We start from the raw sequence: 17840 nt of genomic DNA on the forward strand, positions 1-17840 counted from the left end.
GGGATATACCGTTCTCTTAATACATCCATGGGATATACTCATGGATGTATTGGATATACTAGGTCTTGTTGTGTCATGTCGTGTTCTGTAGTAACGTTTTAGTGTAAGAAAACGCAGTGTAACGCTGTTCTCTTTGCTTTTTGTATTGGTGATATTCTATAAGTAACGTTACATGTTTAACAGTTTGTTGCTGTAGTGTTTGCAGGTTCTACAGAGTCCATCCTCACGCTTGCCCATCTTTGTCAAATCCCATGCAGGTCCACAGTGTCCTGGTCTCAGCCTTGTCATAATTACTACTGTGTAGATACATACTCATCTCAAATGCAGACACGTATTGCTAATTTAACTAATTAGAAAGCAAACAACGTTCAGATTGCTTCCGCCTGGTCCTCAACATCTGGCAAACAATAGGGGGCAAACGAGTTAGTTGTTAATTTCAAGAAACGTATATTTTTCATAAATACAACAACGTGACAATCATAATTGTGTTTTTAAGTTATATATTATACAACATGTGTTTACGGTTCAAACGATAGACTCAGCAGGGAAATATTACGTCGCACATTGAAAGTGTTTTACCCAGAGATCGATGTAGTGGTACAGTCCACAACACCCGGGTTTCCCCGCGAAAAGACGGCCCGCGCGCCCGAATTGCTTATAGCATCCATTGCAAGGAACAGCGCGCAACAGGCACTCACAGTGGAGCAGCGTTGTAGTTACCAACGGACGGTTTAAACATTGTTTTAACGGATTTTAAAGCAGTTTTATCTATTTTATCTCACGCTTTTAGCTAGCTGTTTACCATGCCATCCAGGACTTCTATGTCTCTGCCAGAGGATGTCAGGAAAAGGCACGTTAACGTTTGTTACCTGAATGCTAATAATGTCCTGATGATGTGACGTTAGTTAGCTAACGTTGTATTACATGCAGTTAGTTGTCTTGGTTCAAAAGCCACACAAGAACAATGGAACCCGTGTAACTAGCTGCTCTGGACTTGCCCTGGCTGTCGGCAGCGGGGCTGTCCGTTTACCTTTTGCTAGCAGCTGCAGCTAGCGTTAGCTTGTTGTCACTTGACAGCCAGAGCTGATGCCGCATACATAGTTAACGTTAGCCAGTTAGCATCTTAGCCTGGCAATGATGGACGGAGCAGCGTGTGAGATTTGGCGCCACTCAAGATTTGTCACTATACATTGTATAACATATCTTGTCACACTGATTTCATTGCTACAACCTTGTCAGTAATGTGCTACTAGACGAACTTACCGTAGCGCTGTTTTGACATGGTCGTTTGTTACAGGCTGCAGGTGCTGGATGAGGATGGGATTTCAGACGAGGTGAGTTCTGTCTACTTAACGTTACTTCTCTTGAAAGCCTGCAAGTAGCCTCTTTAAGAGTTTTTCTAGCTGCCAGTAATTGTTCTTGCTAATGACTGTTCAGTCTGGGGCTCCAAAGACAATTCAAAATGATTGTAGGTTCACAATATCCTGTCATCTTTTTTTTTAATGGAATATTTACCCTTTTTCTAAAATCTGCAGTATTGTCCCATTCAATGATGTATGAATTTGAATTGGTCTTTCCATACACTTAAAAGCAAAGATAACTGTCTCGATGATGCCACCTAGAAACAAGTCCCAAAGATGCTCTGTTGATGCCCTGCATCTTATAAAATGAATTAATATTCACAATCACTTCCCAAAGTGTCATGAAGATATCAGTTCAAGTCTTAAAGGTGTCATCCTCAAGTTGAGGAGTTTTTATACAAAGCATGTGCTGAGAGACTTGAGAGCTGCGTTTTCAAGGATTTATTAGGTGAACTAACAGAAGTCCTTTTTATTTTTGTTATACTGTTTTCCAGCTGCAAGTAGCCTCTGATTCTGTTTTTTTTTTATAGAGCAATTGTGTCCATCACAAATCAAGCTATATATTGTATGGTAGCATCATGAATTTACTGTAGTTGTTTTATTTCTCATCTGCCTAAGTTAAGTTTTAAAGTTGACCGTTTTTTTTAAAGTTTAGCTTTTTTGACTAGATCTTTTTTCTTAAATACCATTCCAGGATAATGTGAAAGAGAAGCTGAAGTTGGTGCAGGACTTCCTGCATGTAGATGCTCAGGACCAGCTGTCCAGCCTGGAAGAAAAGAAGAAAAATTCAGAGATCTCAATGGTTAGGGACTCTTAAAGATATCCAAATCATTACTTATCCTGGAATTTCACTGCTCATTTCTTTGACGTGTGATGTATGCCATGTACTTTCCTCAGGAGGTCTACATCTCTAAAGTAAAGACCTTGCTGGGAAAAGAGCTTCTTCTTGAAACTGGTTCACATGTTGATGGTGTGGAGCAGAATGGAAAGACGACCGGCTTCACAAATGGTTCCCACAAAGATAAGAACAGTGAAGATGTAACCATGGAAGTCCAGGAGGAAGAGGAGGCTGTCAAGTCACCATCTGCTTCCAAAGGGAAGGGTGGACGCAAGAGCAAGGCAAATTCTGACACTAAAAGTACGTTTGAGGATTCTTCTTAATATTGTGTAAATGTTGCATTCCAAGATGGAAATGACCCACAAATGAAATGATTTAAAACAATACTATAGAAAACAAACCTAATCTTGTTTTTCTTTTTTAGAGTCTCCAGCCAGTACCAGGGTTACAAGAAACGCTGGAAAACAGCCAACCATCATGTCAATGTTCTCTAAAGTGTGCGTATATGAATTGTATGTTGTGCATTATACTTTGTTCATATTTTTCAGGAAGGGGAAAAAATAAAAAGAAGTTCTTCATGTACAGGTGTCTGTATTCTGCTTTTTAAAAGTAAACATGTCTTGCAGTCAAAAGCGCAAGTCTGAAGATTTGAATGGAGAAGCTACTAATGGACAAAATGAAGTAAAGGAAGAAGATAATGTTGAGGAGGTGAAGCATTTTATGTACCAGTGATGTTTGAAAGTTTTTGCAGTTCTAAATGTCTGGTATATAACACTGCCCTTACTCAAATCTGTTGTAGTCTCGGGAGGAGAAGCGTCTTAAAGTGGAATCAGATGAAAGGTAAGTTTTTTTGTTTGTTTTTTTTGCACTCTGGACAATAATCATGGTGATGGCATGAGCATACTTATACTTTTCTTCATACAGTACGGCTCCAGAGAAATCGAGTGAGACCACTAAACCGGTTTCTGCTGCAAAGGTAATGGATTTTTTTTTTTTTTTTTTTTTGCTCATTGTCATAGGTTGTCACTACAAAAATCTTTACAGCTGTGTAATTTTTTTTCTTTTTCAGACACCCCCCCCCAAATGTACAGACTGCAGACAATACCTGGATGACTCGGATCTCAAATTCTTTCAAGGGGATCCTGATAATGCGGTAAGAATTGGTTATTCAAGTAGTGGCTTTATTATCTGTGTTCTTTGTAAAACCTCAGTGTATTTTGAATGGACTGCAGTTTGTGACATGAAACCCAGATTTTCAGTATTGTCGTACATTGACATTGTAGTTTTTAAATGACATCACTTGAATTGACACTAATGTGAAGCCTGAAACGATTCTGCTCTTTTCACCTTCAGCTGGATGAACCAGAAATGTTAACAGATGAGCGTCTCTCCCTGTTTGACTCGAATGAGGATGGATTTGAGAGCTATGAGGATCTGCCACAGCACAAGATTACAAACTTCAGGTTAGTGTTCTTCAGGTGATACTTGGCTTGTTGGCCTTGTTCAGAGGAACAAACATTTCCCTACTTATTTCATAGTGTCAACAAGCTTGTGGTATTGCAGCACCTGAGTCGGTTATAGCATTACCTCTTATGTTTTACAGCGTGTATGACAAGCGTGGCCACCTTTGCCCATTTGACTCTGGACTGATTGAGAAGAACGTGGAGCTCTACTTCAGCTGTGTTGTGAAACCAATCTATGATGACAACCCTTGCTTGGATGGTATGAAATCCCACATTTCAAGAATGGAAGTTTAATCCTGAAAATGTCTTTCTCTTAGCCAATTATAACAAGCAGATTTTGACCTGTTTTTCTTTTCAGGTGGTGTTCCTGCCAAGAAGCTTGGACCCATTAATGCCTGGTGGATCACTGGTTTTGATGGTGGAGAAAAGGCTTTAATTGGTTTCACTACAGGTAGCAAAGTTTCCTGCTCCCAAATTTTAATTTAACCCGCTTTACCCCGTATGACGTACCAATGGTTATCTATCTTCATTATTCAGCTTTTGCCGATTACATCCTGATGCAGTCCAGCGAGGAATATGCACCCATTTTTGCAGTAATGCAGGAGAAGATCTATATGAGCAAGATTGTGGTGGAGTATCTCCAGAAAAATCCTGATGCTAGTTATGAGGACCTTCTCAACAAGATTGAGGTGACGACATGTCTGCTTTGTAACTGTTTCCTGCCAAGTTGGGTATTTGGGAATTGAGAATCTGCCATATTTGACTTGGTTCCATTTTTCTAGGGGCCATCTATGATCCCTGCTACAGTGCCTTCATTGCGAAATAGTGTGCTTCACTTAACACCGTTACAGTATATGTTTAGTTTGACATTTCTGCCATCAGTCTTGTCAGTGTAGACAAGTTATAGTGACTGACAGTCTACCATTTAACGAATCGTTCACTAATCAACTTTTCAAATGTCTAACATTTGCTGGTTAGAACCTCTGGCATGTGAGCGTGAACAATTTAGATAACATTTGCAGAGGCTTCGCTATTGTGATTTATCTTTTACACTGTACAGACTAAATGAGTGCTTAATCAAATATTCAGAAACATTTTGCCTTATCAGGGCAAAGTTTTGAGAGTGACATTTCTTCTGTTTCTCATGCCCTCAGACAACCGTGCCTCCTGCAGGGCTAAACTTTAACTGCTTCACAGAGGACACACTGTTGCGCCACGCCCAGTTTGTGGTGGAGCAGGTGGAGAGCTACGATGAGGCTGGCGACTCTGATGAGCAGCCCATCATTGTTACTCCCTGCATGAGAGACCTGATCAAGCTTGCAGGCGTCACACTAGGGAAAAGGTACGGCTCAAAGATAATTATGGTTTGATTCCTTACAGTGTTTTATTTTTTATTTTTTTTTGTACTAGACGTACAAGTAAGCTTTCATAGCTACTTTAGGTCAAAGTGAAAACGAGCATGAGCAGTGTACATATGTAACTTAAACGTACCATTCTAAGCTTCACTTAGTTTCTAGCAGGAGTTCCTTGCAACACAAATGCTTCAGGATTTAAAAGTTATCCACTTTATCTTTTTGCTTATTTTCTTGCATTTCTGCTCCTCGCTCCTTGTTATCCCTAATGTCTAACATTCCTTTGACATGCAGCATGCTGCTGTACTGGTAGGTAGGCCTTCTGAATGCATCCTTAGCTTGTATGGTTGTGTGTTAAGTGTGAAGCATTTAGAAGTTATATGGACAAAAAGATCATTATACCAGAGTTCACGGTAGAATTTTATTTATTTGAAGTTTTTTTTGCTGTACATTGTGGTCATTTTAGTGTATCTGGCATATTGGAATTCTGACCACAACACAAATTTGTCTTATTTAATAATAATAATAATAATAATAATAATAATAATAATAATAATAATAATAATAATAATGGATTTACCCCGGTGTAAAACTTAAGTCATGAAATGTGTGCAAAATTGCTTTACTTTTTGTTCAACGTTGCAGTCATGCAACCTCTTTATGTATACATGAGTTTCCATGGTCCAATTGGCTGTAGTGACCCCCAAAAGGTAAATGGTATAGGAAAATTAGTTAAAGCCTTTAACTTTAACAATGTCTTAAAGGGGGTTCTTACTGCACTTAATCCATGCTACAATAAACCCTGGGCTGACAATTTTGTCACTGATCACTGGTAACCTTTGGCCTGATTATGCCCTGCAGTGTGTTAAATTTTCTGTGCAAGCCATAGTGTTTTTTTAGAACTTTATTGGCCAGGTGTATCTAACGGGAACTCTGTACTGTACACCTTAAATGTCTGTTTGGTTTTATTTGCTTGTTTCTAATGTTGCATGGCCTGATGCTGGTGTGTTGACAGCCAGGGGCTTCATAATGCCATCGCTCCACATATCGGGCATTTGTGCCAAGTCAAATGGACCTCCTCCTCTAAACACAAACTTAATTGTATTGACAGGAGAGCTGCCAGAAGACAGGCCATTCGTCACCCAACAAAGATCGAGAAGGACAAGGGACCAACTAAAGCGACCACTACCACGCTGGTCTACCAGATCTTTGATACCTTCTTCTCTGATCAGATAGAGCAGAATGATAAAGAGAGTGGTGCGGCCAAAAGACAGCGCTGTGGTGTCTGTGAGGTGAGTCACTAATTCAACAGTGACATGTGTTTGGTGTGTGTGTGTCCTCTGAAATACTACAGTTGATTTTCTTTGTTTTCAGGTTTGCCAATCACCTGATTGTGGCAAGTGTGCAGCTTGCAAGGACATGATTAAATTTGGGGGAAGTGGCAAAAGCAAGCAGGCTTGTAAGCAGAGAAGGTAAGTTGTGTCTTCTGAGCAGTTTAGACTTGGATGGTTTAAACAGCAACCTTTTGAATGTATGCTTGTTTTGGTCTGAGTTTCTCATATAGTCGCATGTTGTCTAATTAACATGTGAACCTTGCAAACTTAACACCTTTTAATGTTGAAGAAAAGATGTAGACAAATGTTTGTCTATAGTCCTCAATTCCTCTTTGCCAACACACATCTGTTTGTTTAGATGCCCAAACCTTGCTGTAAAGGAGGCTGAAGATGATGAGATCGTTGAAGAGGAAGATGTTCCAGTGGAGAAGCCCAAAAAGCTTTCTCATGCTAAGAGGAAGAAGCAGACACAGTGCAAACTGACATGGATTGGAGAGGCTGTTCAGGTGTTTGTTCCCCTCCTCCTTGGTTGTTACTATATAGATATTTGATAGGATGTGTATACTATATGTGTCTCTTACCCCCTTCAGACTGAGGGGAAGAAGCAGTACTACAGCAAGGTCCGTGTGAATGATGAAGTGCTAGAGGTGGGCGACTGTGTATCGGTTTCCTCAGAGGATCCAACCATGCCTCTGTTTCTGGCAAGGTAGGACATTATTACACTGATGGCATTTTGTCACTGTGGCTTGTATAATCTAATGATTTATTGATTCTCAGGATCACATCACTGTGGGAGGACAACAATGGAAAGATGTTCCATGCCCACTGGTTCCTTCGTGGTGCTTACACAGTGCTGGGCGAGTCTTCTGATCCGCTGGAGCTCGTCCTTGTGGATGAGTGTGAAGACATGCAGCTCAATTATGTGCAAGGCAAAGTTGACGTCATGTATAAGGCCCCGTCTGACAACTGGTTTATGGAGGTAAGTTAACTTGACAGCAGGCTCATTTTAATGGTATACATTTTTCGTAATCCCATGGTTACTTTTGTATTTTAGGGGGGCATGGATTCGGAAATCAAGGTGATTGAGGATGACGGGAAGAGTTTCTTCTATCAGTTCTGGTACGACACAGAATATGCTCGCTTTGAGACACCTCCTAAGACCACTCCATTAGAAGACTGCAAGTTTAAGTAAGCACCATCCACACACGCATTTGTTCTGCACATGTGATCTTTTCTTTGTTCGTCTTGTGTGTTTTGTTTTTTATTTATTATTTTTTACCTTGTGGTGGATATGCTCCCCTTTGCTTTCAGGTTCTGTTGCAGCTGTGCTAGGACCAAAGCGCGAGAGGAACAGGAAACGCCACGTGCATTTGAACCTCTGGTGGACAAAGACCATGACTCCAAGGTTCTGTATGCTCTGGCCTGTTTTAAGGGGGAGCAGTTCAAGTTGGGAGATGGTGTCTACCTGCATCCTGACTCTTTTAATTTCAGGTGAGTGAAGTGATTCAAGTGACAAGTTTGATTTACTCAAACTTGTACAATGAGGAAAATGTATGAGACTCATTGTCTCTGTTCTTGGCTCTCAGTGTGAAGCCAGCTAGTCCAGTGAAGCGCTCTCATAGGAAAGAGGATGTGGATGAAGACTTGTATCCAGAATATTACAGGAAGTCTTCAGACTACATCAAGGGGTCTAACCTGCATGCTCCAGAGCCCTTCCGCATTGGGCGCATCAAGGAGATCTTCTATCACAGACGTAGCAATGGAAAACCTGACATGTCAGAGGTCAAACTGCGACTCTACAAGTTCTACAGGTAAAACCCATTACAATTCAGTTGGTTGTTATTGAGGATAATTGTTCAGAATTAACTGGCTATTGTCTCATCTCCCAGGCCTGAGAACACTCACAAAGGTGTCAAAGCCAGTTACCACACAGACATCAATCAGCTATACTGGAGTGATGAAGATGTGACCGTCAACATGACTGAGGTGCTTGGCCGCTGTCAAGTAGAATATGCAGAAGACCTAAATGAATCAGTCCAGGACTATTCCAGTGGTGGACCTGATCGCTTCTATTTCCTGGAGGTACGGTTTTAAATACTTTATCTGCAGTTATTTCTGTAATATTAGATGCAACTTATCCTGAGGGAAATGGCTGTGCAGTTGATCAGCAAAATGGCACTTTAATTAGCTACCCCACTGCTAGCATGTTGGCATTGTTATCACTGCATAGGGAGGAAAATAACGCCACAAAGCACAAGTACATTCACTGTGTATGCTAGACAAAATTGACATGTCTCATGCTAATTGTCTAATATGAAAACGGGAGTATCAAATGTTGAGCTAAATTGGAATTCATTTTCAAAATTAGGAAACGAAGCCCATACTTGAACATGTCTTTAGTGTGCATATTTATTCTTATACATAATCCTCTCTTACAGGCCTATAATGCAAAATCCAAAAGCTTTGAGGACCCTCCTAATCATGCTCGCTCTGCTGTTCATAAAGGCAAAGGAAAGGGCAAAGGGAAAGGTGATAATGCAGACATATTTTTCTTAATCTAAAATTGGTTTTAGGCTCACTGAAATGCTAAGTCAATGATCCTATTATTCTCACCTACAAGGTAAAGGCAAAGGAAAGGCTGCACAGGAACCACAGGACTCTCAGAATGAACCACAGACACTTAAAGTGCCCAAATATCGCACACTGGATGTGTTCTCTGGCTGTGGTGGGCTTTCTGAAGGCTTCCACCAGGCCGGTAAATGCTTGTTCCATGCCACTCACGAAATGTATTCAGATCCTCAAATGTCGACATACAAAGGAGTACTGCAACTGCAGTTTTATTTTTCAATGCTGAAAACATGACTGCTGGTTTCCTTTAGGTATATCTGAGACTCTGTGGGCCATAGAGATGTGGGAGCCTGCAGCACAGGCCTTTAGGCTCAACAACCCTGGCACCACAGTGTTCACTGAGGACTGCAACATCTTGCTGAAGTTGGTCATGTCTGGAGAGAAGACGAATTCTCTGGGCCAGAGGCTTCCTCAGAAGGGTGATGTAGAGATGCTGTGTGGAGGACCTCCTTGCCAAGGGTTCAGTGGGATGAACCGCTTCAACTCTCGCACTTATTCCAAATTCAAGAACTCACTCGTGGTCTCCTATCTCAGGTCAGTGTCTGCAGGAGATTTATTGTAAACATGATGTTGCAGGTTTTCTGCAGGATAGACCACCCAGTCTGTAAGTGCACATTTAAAATATGCTTTCCTCTCTTACAGTTACTGTGACTACTACAGACCCAAGTTTTTCCTGCTTGAGAATGTGAGGAACTTTGTCTCATTCAAAAGCTCCATGGTTCTGAAGCTGACTCTCCGCTGTCTTGTGCGCATGGGCTACCAGTGTACTTTTGGTGTCCTTCAGGTGGGTCATATTATAGTGATGATCCAAATTGTGCTTCTGGCTCGGACTCTCCTTGTAAAGCTTATGAGCAAAGTGCCTGGCAACTCTGTATTGGAGGAGATGCATGGCTATTGCAAATTTGGGGGTATACAAAAAACTGAAACTTTTTTATTGTTGCAGAAGTTATTAAATTAAACTTCTCCCTTTTTTAAAATGTGAGGATACCAGCTGAAAATACTCATTTGAGGCCCTACAACAAATGAATGTCCTCCTGTAACACCTTGTCATTTTTTTTCTTATGTGCAGTTAAACCAGTGACTTTTTCCCTACCCAGTTTCTGAAAAGTTAAATGTCATACATGCCAATGTTTTTATGATTGAAGTTGGCTTTACTAGATCACTAACCTGCTTAATGCTGCCCTCATCAGGCTGGTCAGTATGGTGTTGCCCAGACCCGCCGCAGGGCAATCATCCTGGCTGCTGCTCCTGGAGAGAAGCTGCCTCGTTACCCGGAGCCTCTGCATGTGTTTGCTCCCAGAGCTTGCTCTCTGAACGTGGTGGTTGACGAAAAGAAATACGTCAGCAATGTCACACGGTAATGTAAACCCCCCCCCCTACTGTTTTTATGATCTGTAATTCTCCAACTTATACAGCTCCTCAAATGGATCATAACGATATCTGTGACTGCACACTTGACTGAATTTTCTGTCTTCAACAGAGGTAATGGAGGAATCTACAGAACCATCACTGTCAGAGACACCATGTCTGACCTGCCAGAGATTCGCAATGGTGCAGCTGCATTGGAGATTTCCTACAACGGGGAGCCTCAGTCTTGGTTCCAGAGGCAGATCAGAGGCACACAGTATCAGCCAATCCTCAGAGATCACATATGCAAGGTGAGCTGTCTCACTTTTTTTTTTTTCTCGTTAGTAATAACATGATGTACTGTGTTGATGAAGAATTGATGAGATCACTTCTATGTTTGAGGATTAATGCCAAGTTTATAAGAAATATCTTTGTGTCCTCAGGACATGAGTGCTCTGGTTGAAGGTCGGATGCGTCACATCCCCTTGGCTCCAGGCTCCGACTGGAGGGATCTGCCCAACATTGAAGTTCGGCTGAAAGATGGCACCATGACCAAGAAGCTGCGTTACTCACACCCTGATAAAAAGAGTGGTCGCAGCGGCACCGGTGCACTCAGAGGTGTTTGCACTTGTGCAGGAGGTATGTAGGTCTAGGTTTCTACTTAAATAATAATTTATATTTCTACCGGGGGCATCTCTGATTTTTGTTTTTCATTTTAGGGAATCCATGCGACCCTGCAGACAGGCAGTTTAACACCCTGATCCCTTGGTGTCTGCCCCACACTGGGAACCGCCACAATCACTGGGCTGGACTCTACGGCAGATTGGAATGGGACGGCTTCTTCAGCACAACTGTCACCAACCCTGAACCTATGGGCAAGCAGGTACATCAACTTTTCTAATTGAGTTGGAATTAGTTTACATCCTCGACGTTCCACTTCAGGGATTGCTCCGGTGCTGCAGGAAATGCACGTATTTTTGCGGGTTTTTTTGTGTTGGAATTTTAATCTCTGGATGTATTAGGACTATGGTTAAGTGCTCCTCAGATCTGTGCATGGTAAATTGAGACAACTAGCTAGACTATCTGTCGTTTGTGAGAAAACTCAGATTGGACAAACAATTTTTTAATGCACACGTTCCACCAAAACAAGTTCTTAGCGAGGCTATTTTGCAGCGGCTCCAGAGCACGTTTTTCTCCAATCCCGGGATGCTGTGTGGACTAGCCAGACCCTCCTCCACAGCACTGTGCAGGAAGGTCTGGCAAAGCAGGACTAAGATGGATAAAAACCAATTTTAACCCAAATGTTTCAGAACTGGCCCAAATGTGCTTGGAGCCTATTCTTGGTTCCATACTGTGAAACATCCCTCCTTATGTCTTGTTGGTATAAAAAAATTATGTGGAATCGAAACAACAATTGACGTTTAGTTACAAAAATATGTAGTAAAATGGACGGGAATTAAATTGATGCCTTACAAGGCCTGTAACAGATTTCCAGCTTTGAATCTTAATCGAATCATTTTGATTTCAGGGCCGTGTTCTGCATCCTGAGCAGCACAGAGTGGTCAGTGTGAGGGAGTGTGCACGCTCTCAGGGATTCCCCGACACTTACCGCTTCTTTGGCAACGTCCTGGACAAACACAGACAGGTAAAATCCAGACATCATTCAAAGCTTACTCAGAAAGCAAGCAGTGGGGAGCGTCCTTATCTTTTGGCTCCAAATTGCACTGGGTGACACTGGCAGCTGATTACGGGATGCACTGCTGTTAGTTGGCTGGTTAAAGGATCACAATGTTTTGGATGTGTCCTGCTTTTCTGAAAGTGGCTATCATTGATAGTCATAGCAATTATTGATCAAATGACGAAATAATGTGAAAGTGGTCACTGGGAGAGAAACCCACAAGTGACTATCCCCGTTTTATAAGGAGCACATTCATCATACCTAGTTTAATTACTCTGGATTTGGCTACTAAGAGAATTAAGAAATAATCTTCAGTAATGTAGATATAATGATTAAGTGGGGAAAGGTAAAAAATAATAGAGCTAGAACAGTATGGTAACACAGAAAATGACATCACTTTACTGTAATGCAGCCTTTAAAACCAGGAAAAGACAACTTTTTTTTACGATATTACGATTTCCAAAATCTAAGACTATCTAGTCTTGTATCACGATCGATATTATTGCCCAGCCCTATATCAGACTCATGCTGACAGAATCGGAGTACGACGTCAGGCTAAGTAAACTTGCATCATATCATGCAAAATCAATTTAAAGGTGATCATATGTCTGCGTTTCTGCTGTCATCAAGTGGCCAAAAAAGTAATTGCAGATTTAAATGGGTTATATTAGCCCATAAGTGTCCCTCCCTCTGAAACTCCCCAAATACTGAGACTGCTGCACCAATCTGTCCATGTTGAATCAAAACTCACCTTTTTAGAACTACTTTTAATGTGTGAATGCAGTTTTATTTCTGTTAACTTTTGTGAAGTGTCTTCTTCTAAAAATATAAGCAATTTCAACAGGGATTCTTTATGAAATTTAAAGGGCAAAAATACCATTTTAAACTGAGATCATGTGATGATTCTTCCTGTTTCTGCCAGGTTGGAAATGCAGTGCCGCCTCCACTCTCCAGGGCCATAGGCCTGGAGCTTAAGAAGTGTGTCATGGAGAGAATGAAGGAAGAACAGGCATCAGGTGATTCTTCATTCTACTTTTCTTATTGACATTAATCACTTGAATATGTAGAAATCTTATACATTTTTTTCCCCCCTCCAGAGACTGTCAAACAAGAGATGGAGGTCTCTGATTAGACCCTTCCCAGCAAGAATCGGTTCCTGATGCCTACATGTCAGGCTATAATTTCTTTTAAATAAATACACTTGCTTTTAACTGTCACGAAGTGGCCACCATGGACATTCTGTGCAGTGCCTTCAATGTTTTTGTTTTAATGTGCTTTTTAATCATGTTGAAATGTTCACCTCATGTGGGATAAATTGTATGTAGTTTTTATATGTGTAATATTTCAAATAAAACTCTTATGAAATTGATAAATTGTGAATTTCATGTGTTGAAATGAACAGAGCAGTTAAGATGTTAATAGCAGATAGTATTAGGTGGAGTCAGCAATCTACTCAGTCCAATTCAGCAAATCTCAGTCCGCTTGTCAGTTCTGTACACGCTGAAAAGTCCCCTGGCTCTGTAAATGTGCCCAAGCTACACAACATACTGGCTATTCACCAGGAAATGAACTACACCATGAGTTAACAAGAATTTGGGTTTTGAGTTAAGTTTATTGCAGCTTATTCACATCAGTTGTCAAATTTAATGTGGAGTTGAGGAAAAGTAAACTACAGATATCTAGATCTTAAAGTTGCAGTCTCCCATGTAGCTGCTTTTAATCATTGTATTACATTGCAAATGTTAGTTATCACTGAGCCAAAAATGTTTTTAATCCAATTCAGAAATGTACTGATATCACTAATACTGATTTTATAATGGCTCACCCAAAGTTAGGTTAGTACATGGTGTCTAGGTGGTCCTTCAATGCAGTGAAGTAAGCATTTGTTTTAATAAACTAGCACATCCCTGACTTTCAGAAGTGTGGCCTGAGTGATCAGAATTCAATGTGCCCTTCCTGCATTTACATCAAATGATCTGTATATGAAGCACTCTACTTTAGATCTGTTCTCAGTTGTTGCTTGGAGCTCAACAGGACAAGGTCTAGCTTCAAGCCAATGGCTGTATAGCCTCAATGCAATTTTAAGTGAAGGTTCAGTCAGAATAAAAGCTGCCTGGAAATGTAAAAGATATGCAAATAAAAACAAAAGGAAAATGTGATAACAATTGTGATTCTCTTTATTTAGGTAACGGCCATGTTTTACCACAATAAAATCTGGCGTCATCCTCACGTATATTCTGATGGATTCCTCAGTTGTTCGACGGTCTGCAGAGAGAATTAAATAAGGTTGGCAGCAAGAATAAATAATATACTTAACACTTAATTGACCAAACTGACAATTACTTACTTGGCCCATTCAACATTGAGAATAAGATGATCGTATCCAAATCCTGACACTCCTGCGATGGCTCTGGCTGCGTCCTCCCGACGGTGGAAACTGATGAAGGCAAATCCCTGCAGGAAACAAGTAGTTCATGGATGAGACAACTGGACCATGCTGCGTTTCTAGTCATTATCAATGATACCACAATTGTTGGCAGGGCCAACTAGGCATTAACTCAAAAGTACATACTTCGTTTAATAGATACAAAAACACTAGTCAACATTATCTACACCTTGTTGCATGATGTCTACAATCAAACCAAAACACCTAAAATATTTCCTCTCTTCTTGGCTTAAGTTTTTTTTTTCTTTTAATGCTGTAAACATCAAATGTGCAGGTCTTTGTATTCTTAAGATGAGTACTGACCTTTGACTGCCCAGTATTCTTGTCCTTGGCCAGATAGATCCTCGAGATGGACCCAAATGGTCTGAAGAGCTCCTGCAAGTCTGTCTCACGGGTGTCCTCAGACAGATTGGTCACACGGATAGTGGCATTGTCATCAGCTGTGGGGTGCAAACATACACAGTTAATACTGAGCATTGCTCTTGCTGCTGTACAATGAGTCAAGTGAAGAATGGGTGTAAAGAAAAAAAGAAATCCACTTACACCCACCTCTCCGGTTGGGCTGCATGGACTCCCCTCTTCGCGTTCCTCCATCCCTCAGGCTTGGGGGCACATACTTCCCGGTCTTGCTCTGCGCAGGCTGTGCAGGCTCTGGCTCCGCTGGTGAAAAGAGAAAAAAAGCACGCCACATCAGTCATAACATTAGGAATGGCCAACCACCAAGTCCAACAGTGGATCACAAAAACAAATCAGAATCTGATTATGTGAATGGTGTGCTGATGGTACCAGAGCCAGCAGGCTTGTCCTTGTCTCCGGTGGAAAGCCCAAGCTGTTCGGCCAGCTCCTTCTGCATGGGGCCTAGGGTGTCCTTGTATGGACAGCGGGTGGTCCAATGGTCGCCTTTACAAATACGGCAAGACACAATCTTCTGTCCTTTCAGTTTATTCATGGGATCCTCATCCTGGTCTTGGGCGTTCAAGTCCTGCAAGATGTAAGAGTAGGTACTCAGACACAAGCTAAACGAGGAAATTACAGATCAATACCACCGTTTTTGCATGTATTATGTTGACTGCTACACATCAGTGAGCAGCAGCACAAAATCTTGAAAAGGTCACAATGGATCCTCACCTCTTTACTGGAGATGAAAGTCATGTAGACATCGTCACTGACTGTGGTGGTGGCAACATTAGGACCTGGTGCATCAAACTCTGAGTTGCCAAATTTCTTCCAGTTCTAAAATGAGAGAACAAAATAAAACATGACACCTGACTTTACCTAAAGTCTTGTTCATTTCAAAGTGAATGCAACTAAATTCAATGTGAAAGCAGACCTTTCTCCTGGCAACAGCTTTTGAGGCTTTTCTTGTCTCGATCTTGAAGGTCCGCACAATCTAGAGGAAAAAAAGGCACAAAAGCCTAATTCATTTTTATTTCACTGAAGCTAAATGTGTTACTCCTGTAGTCAAAATGCCCAAAACATGTATGTAATGTAAATAAACATTTAAACATGCCCTGAAGCATACCGTCTATTATAAGCTCTTGCGAGTACTAGTGCTGCGACCTTGAGATTTTTTAGTGGTTAAGGTTATCAATAAAAATGAATTTCAAGAGTGGCAGAGGTGATGATATACAGACCAAGGAATGACTACATATTGTTTTTTTGCCGTTTTACAAGCCAAATGACAAAGGGTTGTAGTTTAAGATATCTAGAAGTATGTAAATCAAAAAAAATGAAAAAAACGTCATGTTGTTTGAGATCCACTTCTCTGGTCCTGACTTTTTAAAGATGAACACATAAATACTTCTGTACCATAATGTTGGTCTCATAGTACAGGTAAAAGTACACTAAAATGTAAGATCATTTCTCAACATGTGTGAAAGAGCTGCTCCCATGAAATGCAGCCATATACAGACCAACACTGTAAACAATCTTTATAGATGCAACACATACCTTAGTAAAACTCAAACTTACCTTGAACTTCTTTCCATCATCATCTATTTTATATTCCGTGATAGTTTTTATATTTCCTTTGATGGTTTCCTTGGGGGGTGGTAGTGTGCCTGACAAAAGAATATTCAGTCAAGACTTAGAGGATAAAAAGACAAAAAGGAAAATAAACTGTTTTTCCTGCCCTCTTGTTAGAGGCTTTTGATTGTGTTGGTCGACTCTACTTTAATATTAAATAAACAAACAACTTCATTTGGCCATCAACACTGTACTATCCTATGCTGTCAACAGAGCCCCAGAATTTCGCATCTCTTGATCGCATCCCCAGTTCTGAATTAATCCAGGACTCACTTTACATTTGTTTAGACAGAAACACATTTCAATTGCTGACACAATGGTTAATTGCATAGTTCGCCTTAACTAAACCCATTAACATAGCTAGCTAGCTAGCTAGCTTGCCAACTTCTAGCTTTCTTACCAGTGAATGACACTGCCTACGTAACGTTAACTGTCCACAGGCCACAGCATATGCCGATTAGCTACATATTTCATCAATGAATCGTTAATTGAAGTCAGTCACTCAAACGTATTAATGGAGCATTTTAAACAATAGATATCCAAAACATCACAGGTTAGTATATCTTTTATCTCGATTTTTACGCCCGACAACCACGTGGAAGTGGAAGCCGCCTAGCCGGCCTCCTCCTCCGGACACCAGACTACAAGAGATGTGCTAGCATTAGCTAGCTAACTAACGTTACGCTAACTAAGGTTGGCTCTTTACCTTCATCTACTTCCTCTTCGACTTGGTCTGCCCAGCTGGGCTTGGAGCTGGAGGGGAAGATTGATAAGCAATATTAGATCGATATAAGACCTCAACAAGCAGAAATTATTAAATGTGTTTAACAACACTCACTCGTCGTATTCAATCGACGGCATCCTCTCAGCTAGCTTAGCGTCAGGACCGTAAAGAGCGGAGCAGCGCGAGCCGAGCCGCCAATACAAACACTTCCGGTAATTTAATTTCGCAATAAAAGTACCACGTCTGTTTAACTTTTAGCTTCGCAATAAGAGTCCTTTCTTCTTTTTTAATTGTTTGAAATTAAATTTGAATGGTGGGAGGGTGAAAAATTAATAATGTGTAATCCTATATGTTGTGTTCGCTTTATATTATGAAAACGTCGCCATTGTAAAACTTCGGTGTTTAATGATAGAGAGAAAAAGTGACAAAGTTGCCAGTAGTGTCCATACATCAGACAAAGCAGTTTTTCTTTTCAATTTCTGAGAAAAACTAACTGAGAAAAAGTTTGTAGGTTTCAGGCAAGGCTTAACTATTCAGGAAGATAAAGAAAAACTATTTTTTTTATATACCTTTCTGTATTTATGCTTTTGTTGTTGTCTGCTGAATAGCCTACTTTCACCATTCATATATTTTCAAATAAAACT

At 40.8% G+C, this 17840-nt stretch overlaps 2 protein-coding genes across 4 annotated transcripts; one reads left to right on the forward strand and one right to left on the reverse strand.

Moving 5' to 3' along the window:
• Window positions 1-606: 606 nt before the first annotated feature.
• Window positions 607-13374, forward strand: dnmt1 (DNA (cytosine-5-)-methyltransferase 1). Of its 2 annotated transcripts, XM_035996519.1 has the most exons (35): window positions 607-850; window positions 1298-1334; window positions 2056-2163; window positions 2259-2499; window positions 2624-2696; window positions 2826-2907; window positions 2999-3039; window positions 3124-3175; window positions 3269-3352; window positions 3553-3662; window positions 3803-3921; window positions 4021-4113; window positions 4200-4351; window positions 4817-5004; window positions 5309-5323; window positions 6126-6306; window positions 6389-6486; window positions 6707-6854; window positions 6939-7054; window positions 7126-7327; window positions 7403-7536; window positions 7660-7839; window positions 7935-8159; window positions 8238-8430; window positions 8787-8877; window positions 8969-9103; window positions 9228-9510; window positions 9619-9760; window positions 10167-10333; window positions 10457-10634; window positions 10767-10962; window positions 11043-11206; window positions 11852-11968; window positions 12924-13017; window positions 13099-13374. In XM_035996519.1, the coding sequence occupies exons 1-35, from the start codon at window positions 804-806 to the stop codon at window positions 13131-13133; spliced, it is 4521 nt and encodes a 1506-aa protein (XP_035852412.1). In that variant the 5' UTR covers window positions 607-803; the 3' UTR covers window positions 13134-13374. The 2 variants fall into 2 exon arrangements, with proteins under 2 accessions (XP_035852412.1, XP_031168185.1); XM_031312325.2 differs by lacking the exon at window positions 5309-5323.
• Window positions 13375-14155: 781 nt separating this feature from the next.
• eif3g (eukaryotic translation initiation factor 3, subunit G) lies at window positions 14156-17567 on the reverse strand. Of its 2 annotated transcripts, none has more exons than XM_031312327.2 (10): window positions 17311-17567; window positions 17179-17225; window positions 16419-16507; window positions 15778-15837; window positions 15576-15680; window positions 15234-15429; window positions 14997-15107; window positions 14751-14887; window positions 14349-14455; window positions 14156-14266 (listed from the first exon to the last, which is right to left on the reverse strand). In XM_031312327.2, the coding sequence occupies exons 1-10, from the start codon at window positions 17331-17333 to the stop codon at window positions 14251-14253; spliced, it is 891 nt and encodes a 296-aa protein (XP_031168187.1). In that variant the 5' UTR covers window positions 17334-17567; the 3' UTR covers window positions 14156-14250. The 2 variants fall into 2 exon arrangements, with proteins under 2 accessions (XP_031168187.1, XP_031168186.1); XM_031312326.2 differs by having other exon boundaries at window positions 14991-15107.
• Between the last annotated feature and the right edge of the window lie 273 nt (window positions 17568-17840).

Source organism: Sander lucioperca, chromosome 21, assembly GCF_008315115.2.
Source record: "Sander lucioperca isolate FBNREF2018 chromosome 21, SLUC_FBN_1.2, whole genome shotgun sequence".
NCBI classification, from domain to species: domain Eukaryota; kingdom Metazoa; phylum Chordata; class Actinopteri; order Perciformes; family Percidae; genus Sander; species Sander lucioperca.

Coding starts and splice junctions, on each gene's coding strand:
- dnmt1 (XM_035996519.1), top strand. CDS start 804: ATGCCATCCAGGACTTCTATGTCTCTGCCAGAGGATGTCAGGAAAAG. Junction 2,164..2,258: donor AAAATTCAGAGATCTCAATG/GTTAGGGACTCT, acceptor TACTTTCCTCAG/GAGGTCTACATCTCTAAAGT. Junction 3,176..3,268: donor AACCGGTTTCTGCTGCAAAG/GTAATGGATTTT, acceptor TTTCTTTTTCAG/ACACCCCCCCCCAAATGTAC.
- eif3g (XM_031312326.2), bottom strand. CDS start 17,333: ATGCCGTCGATTGAATACGACGA. Junction 15,430..15,575: donor CTTTCATCTCCAGTAAAGAG/GTGAGGATCCAT, acceptor TACATCTTGCAG/GACTTGAACGCCCAAGACCA. Junction 14,456..14,750: donor AGAATACTGGGCAGTCAAAG/GTCAGTACTCAT, acceptor TGTTTCCTGCAG/GGATTTGCCTTCATCAGTTT.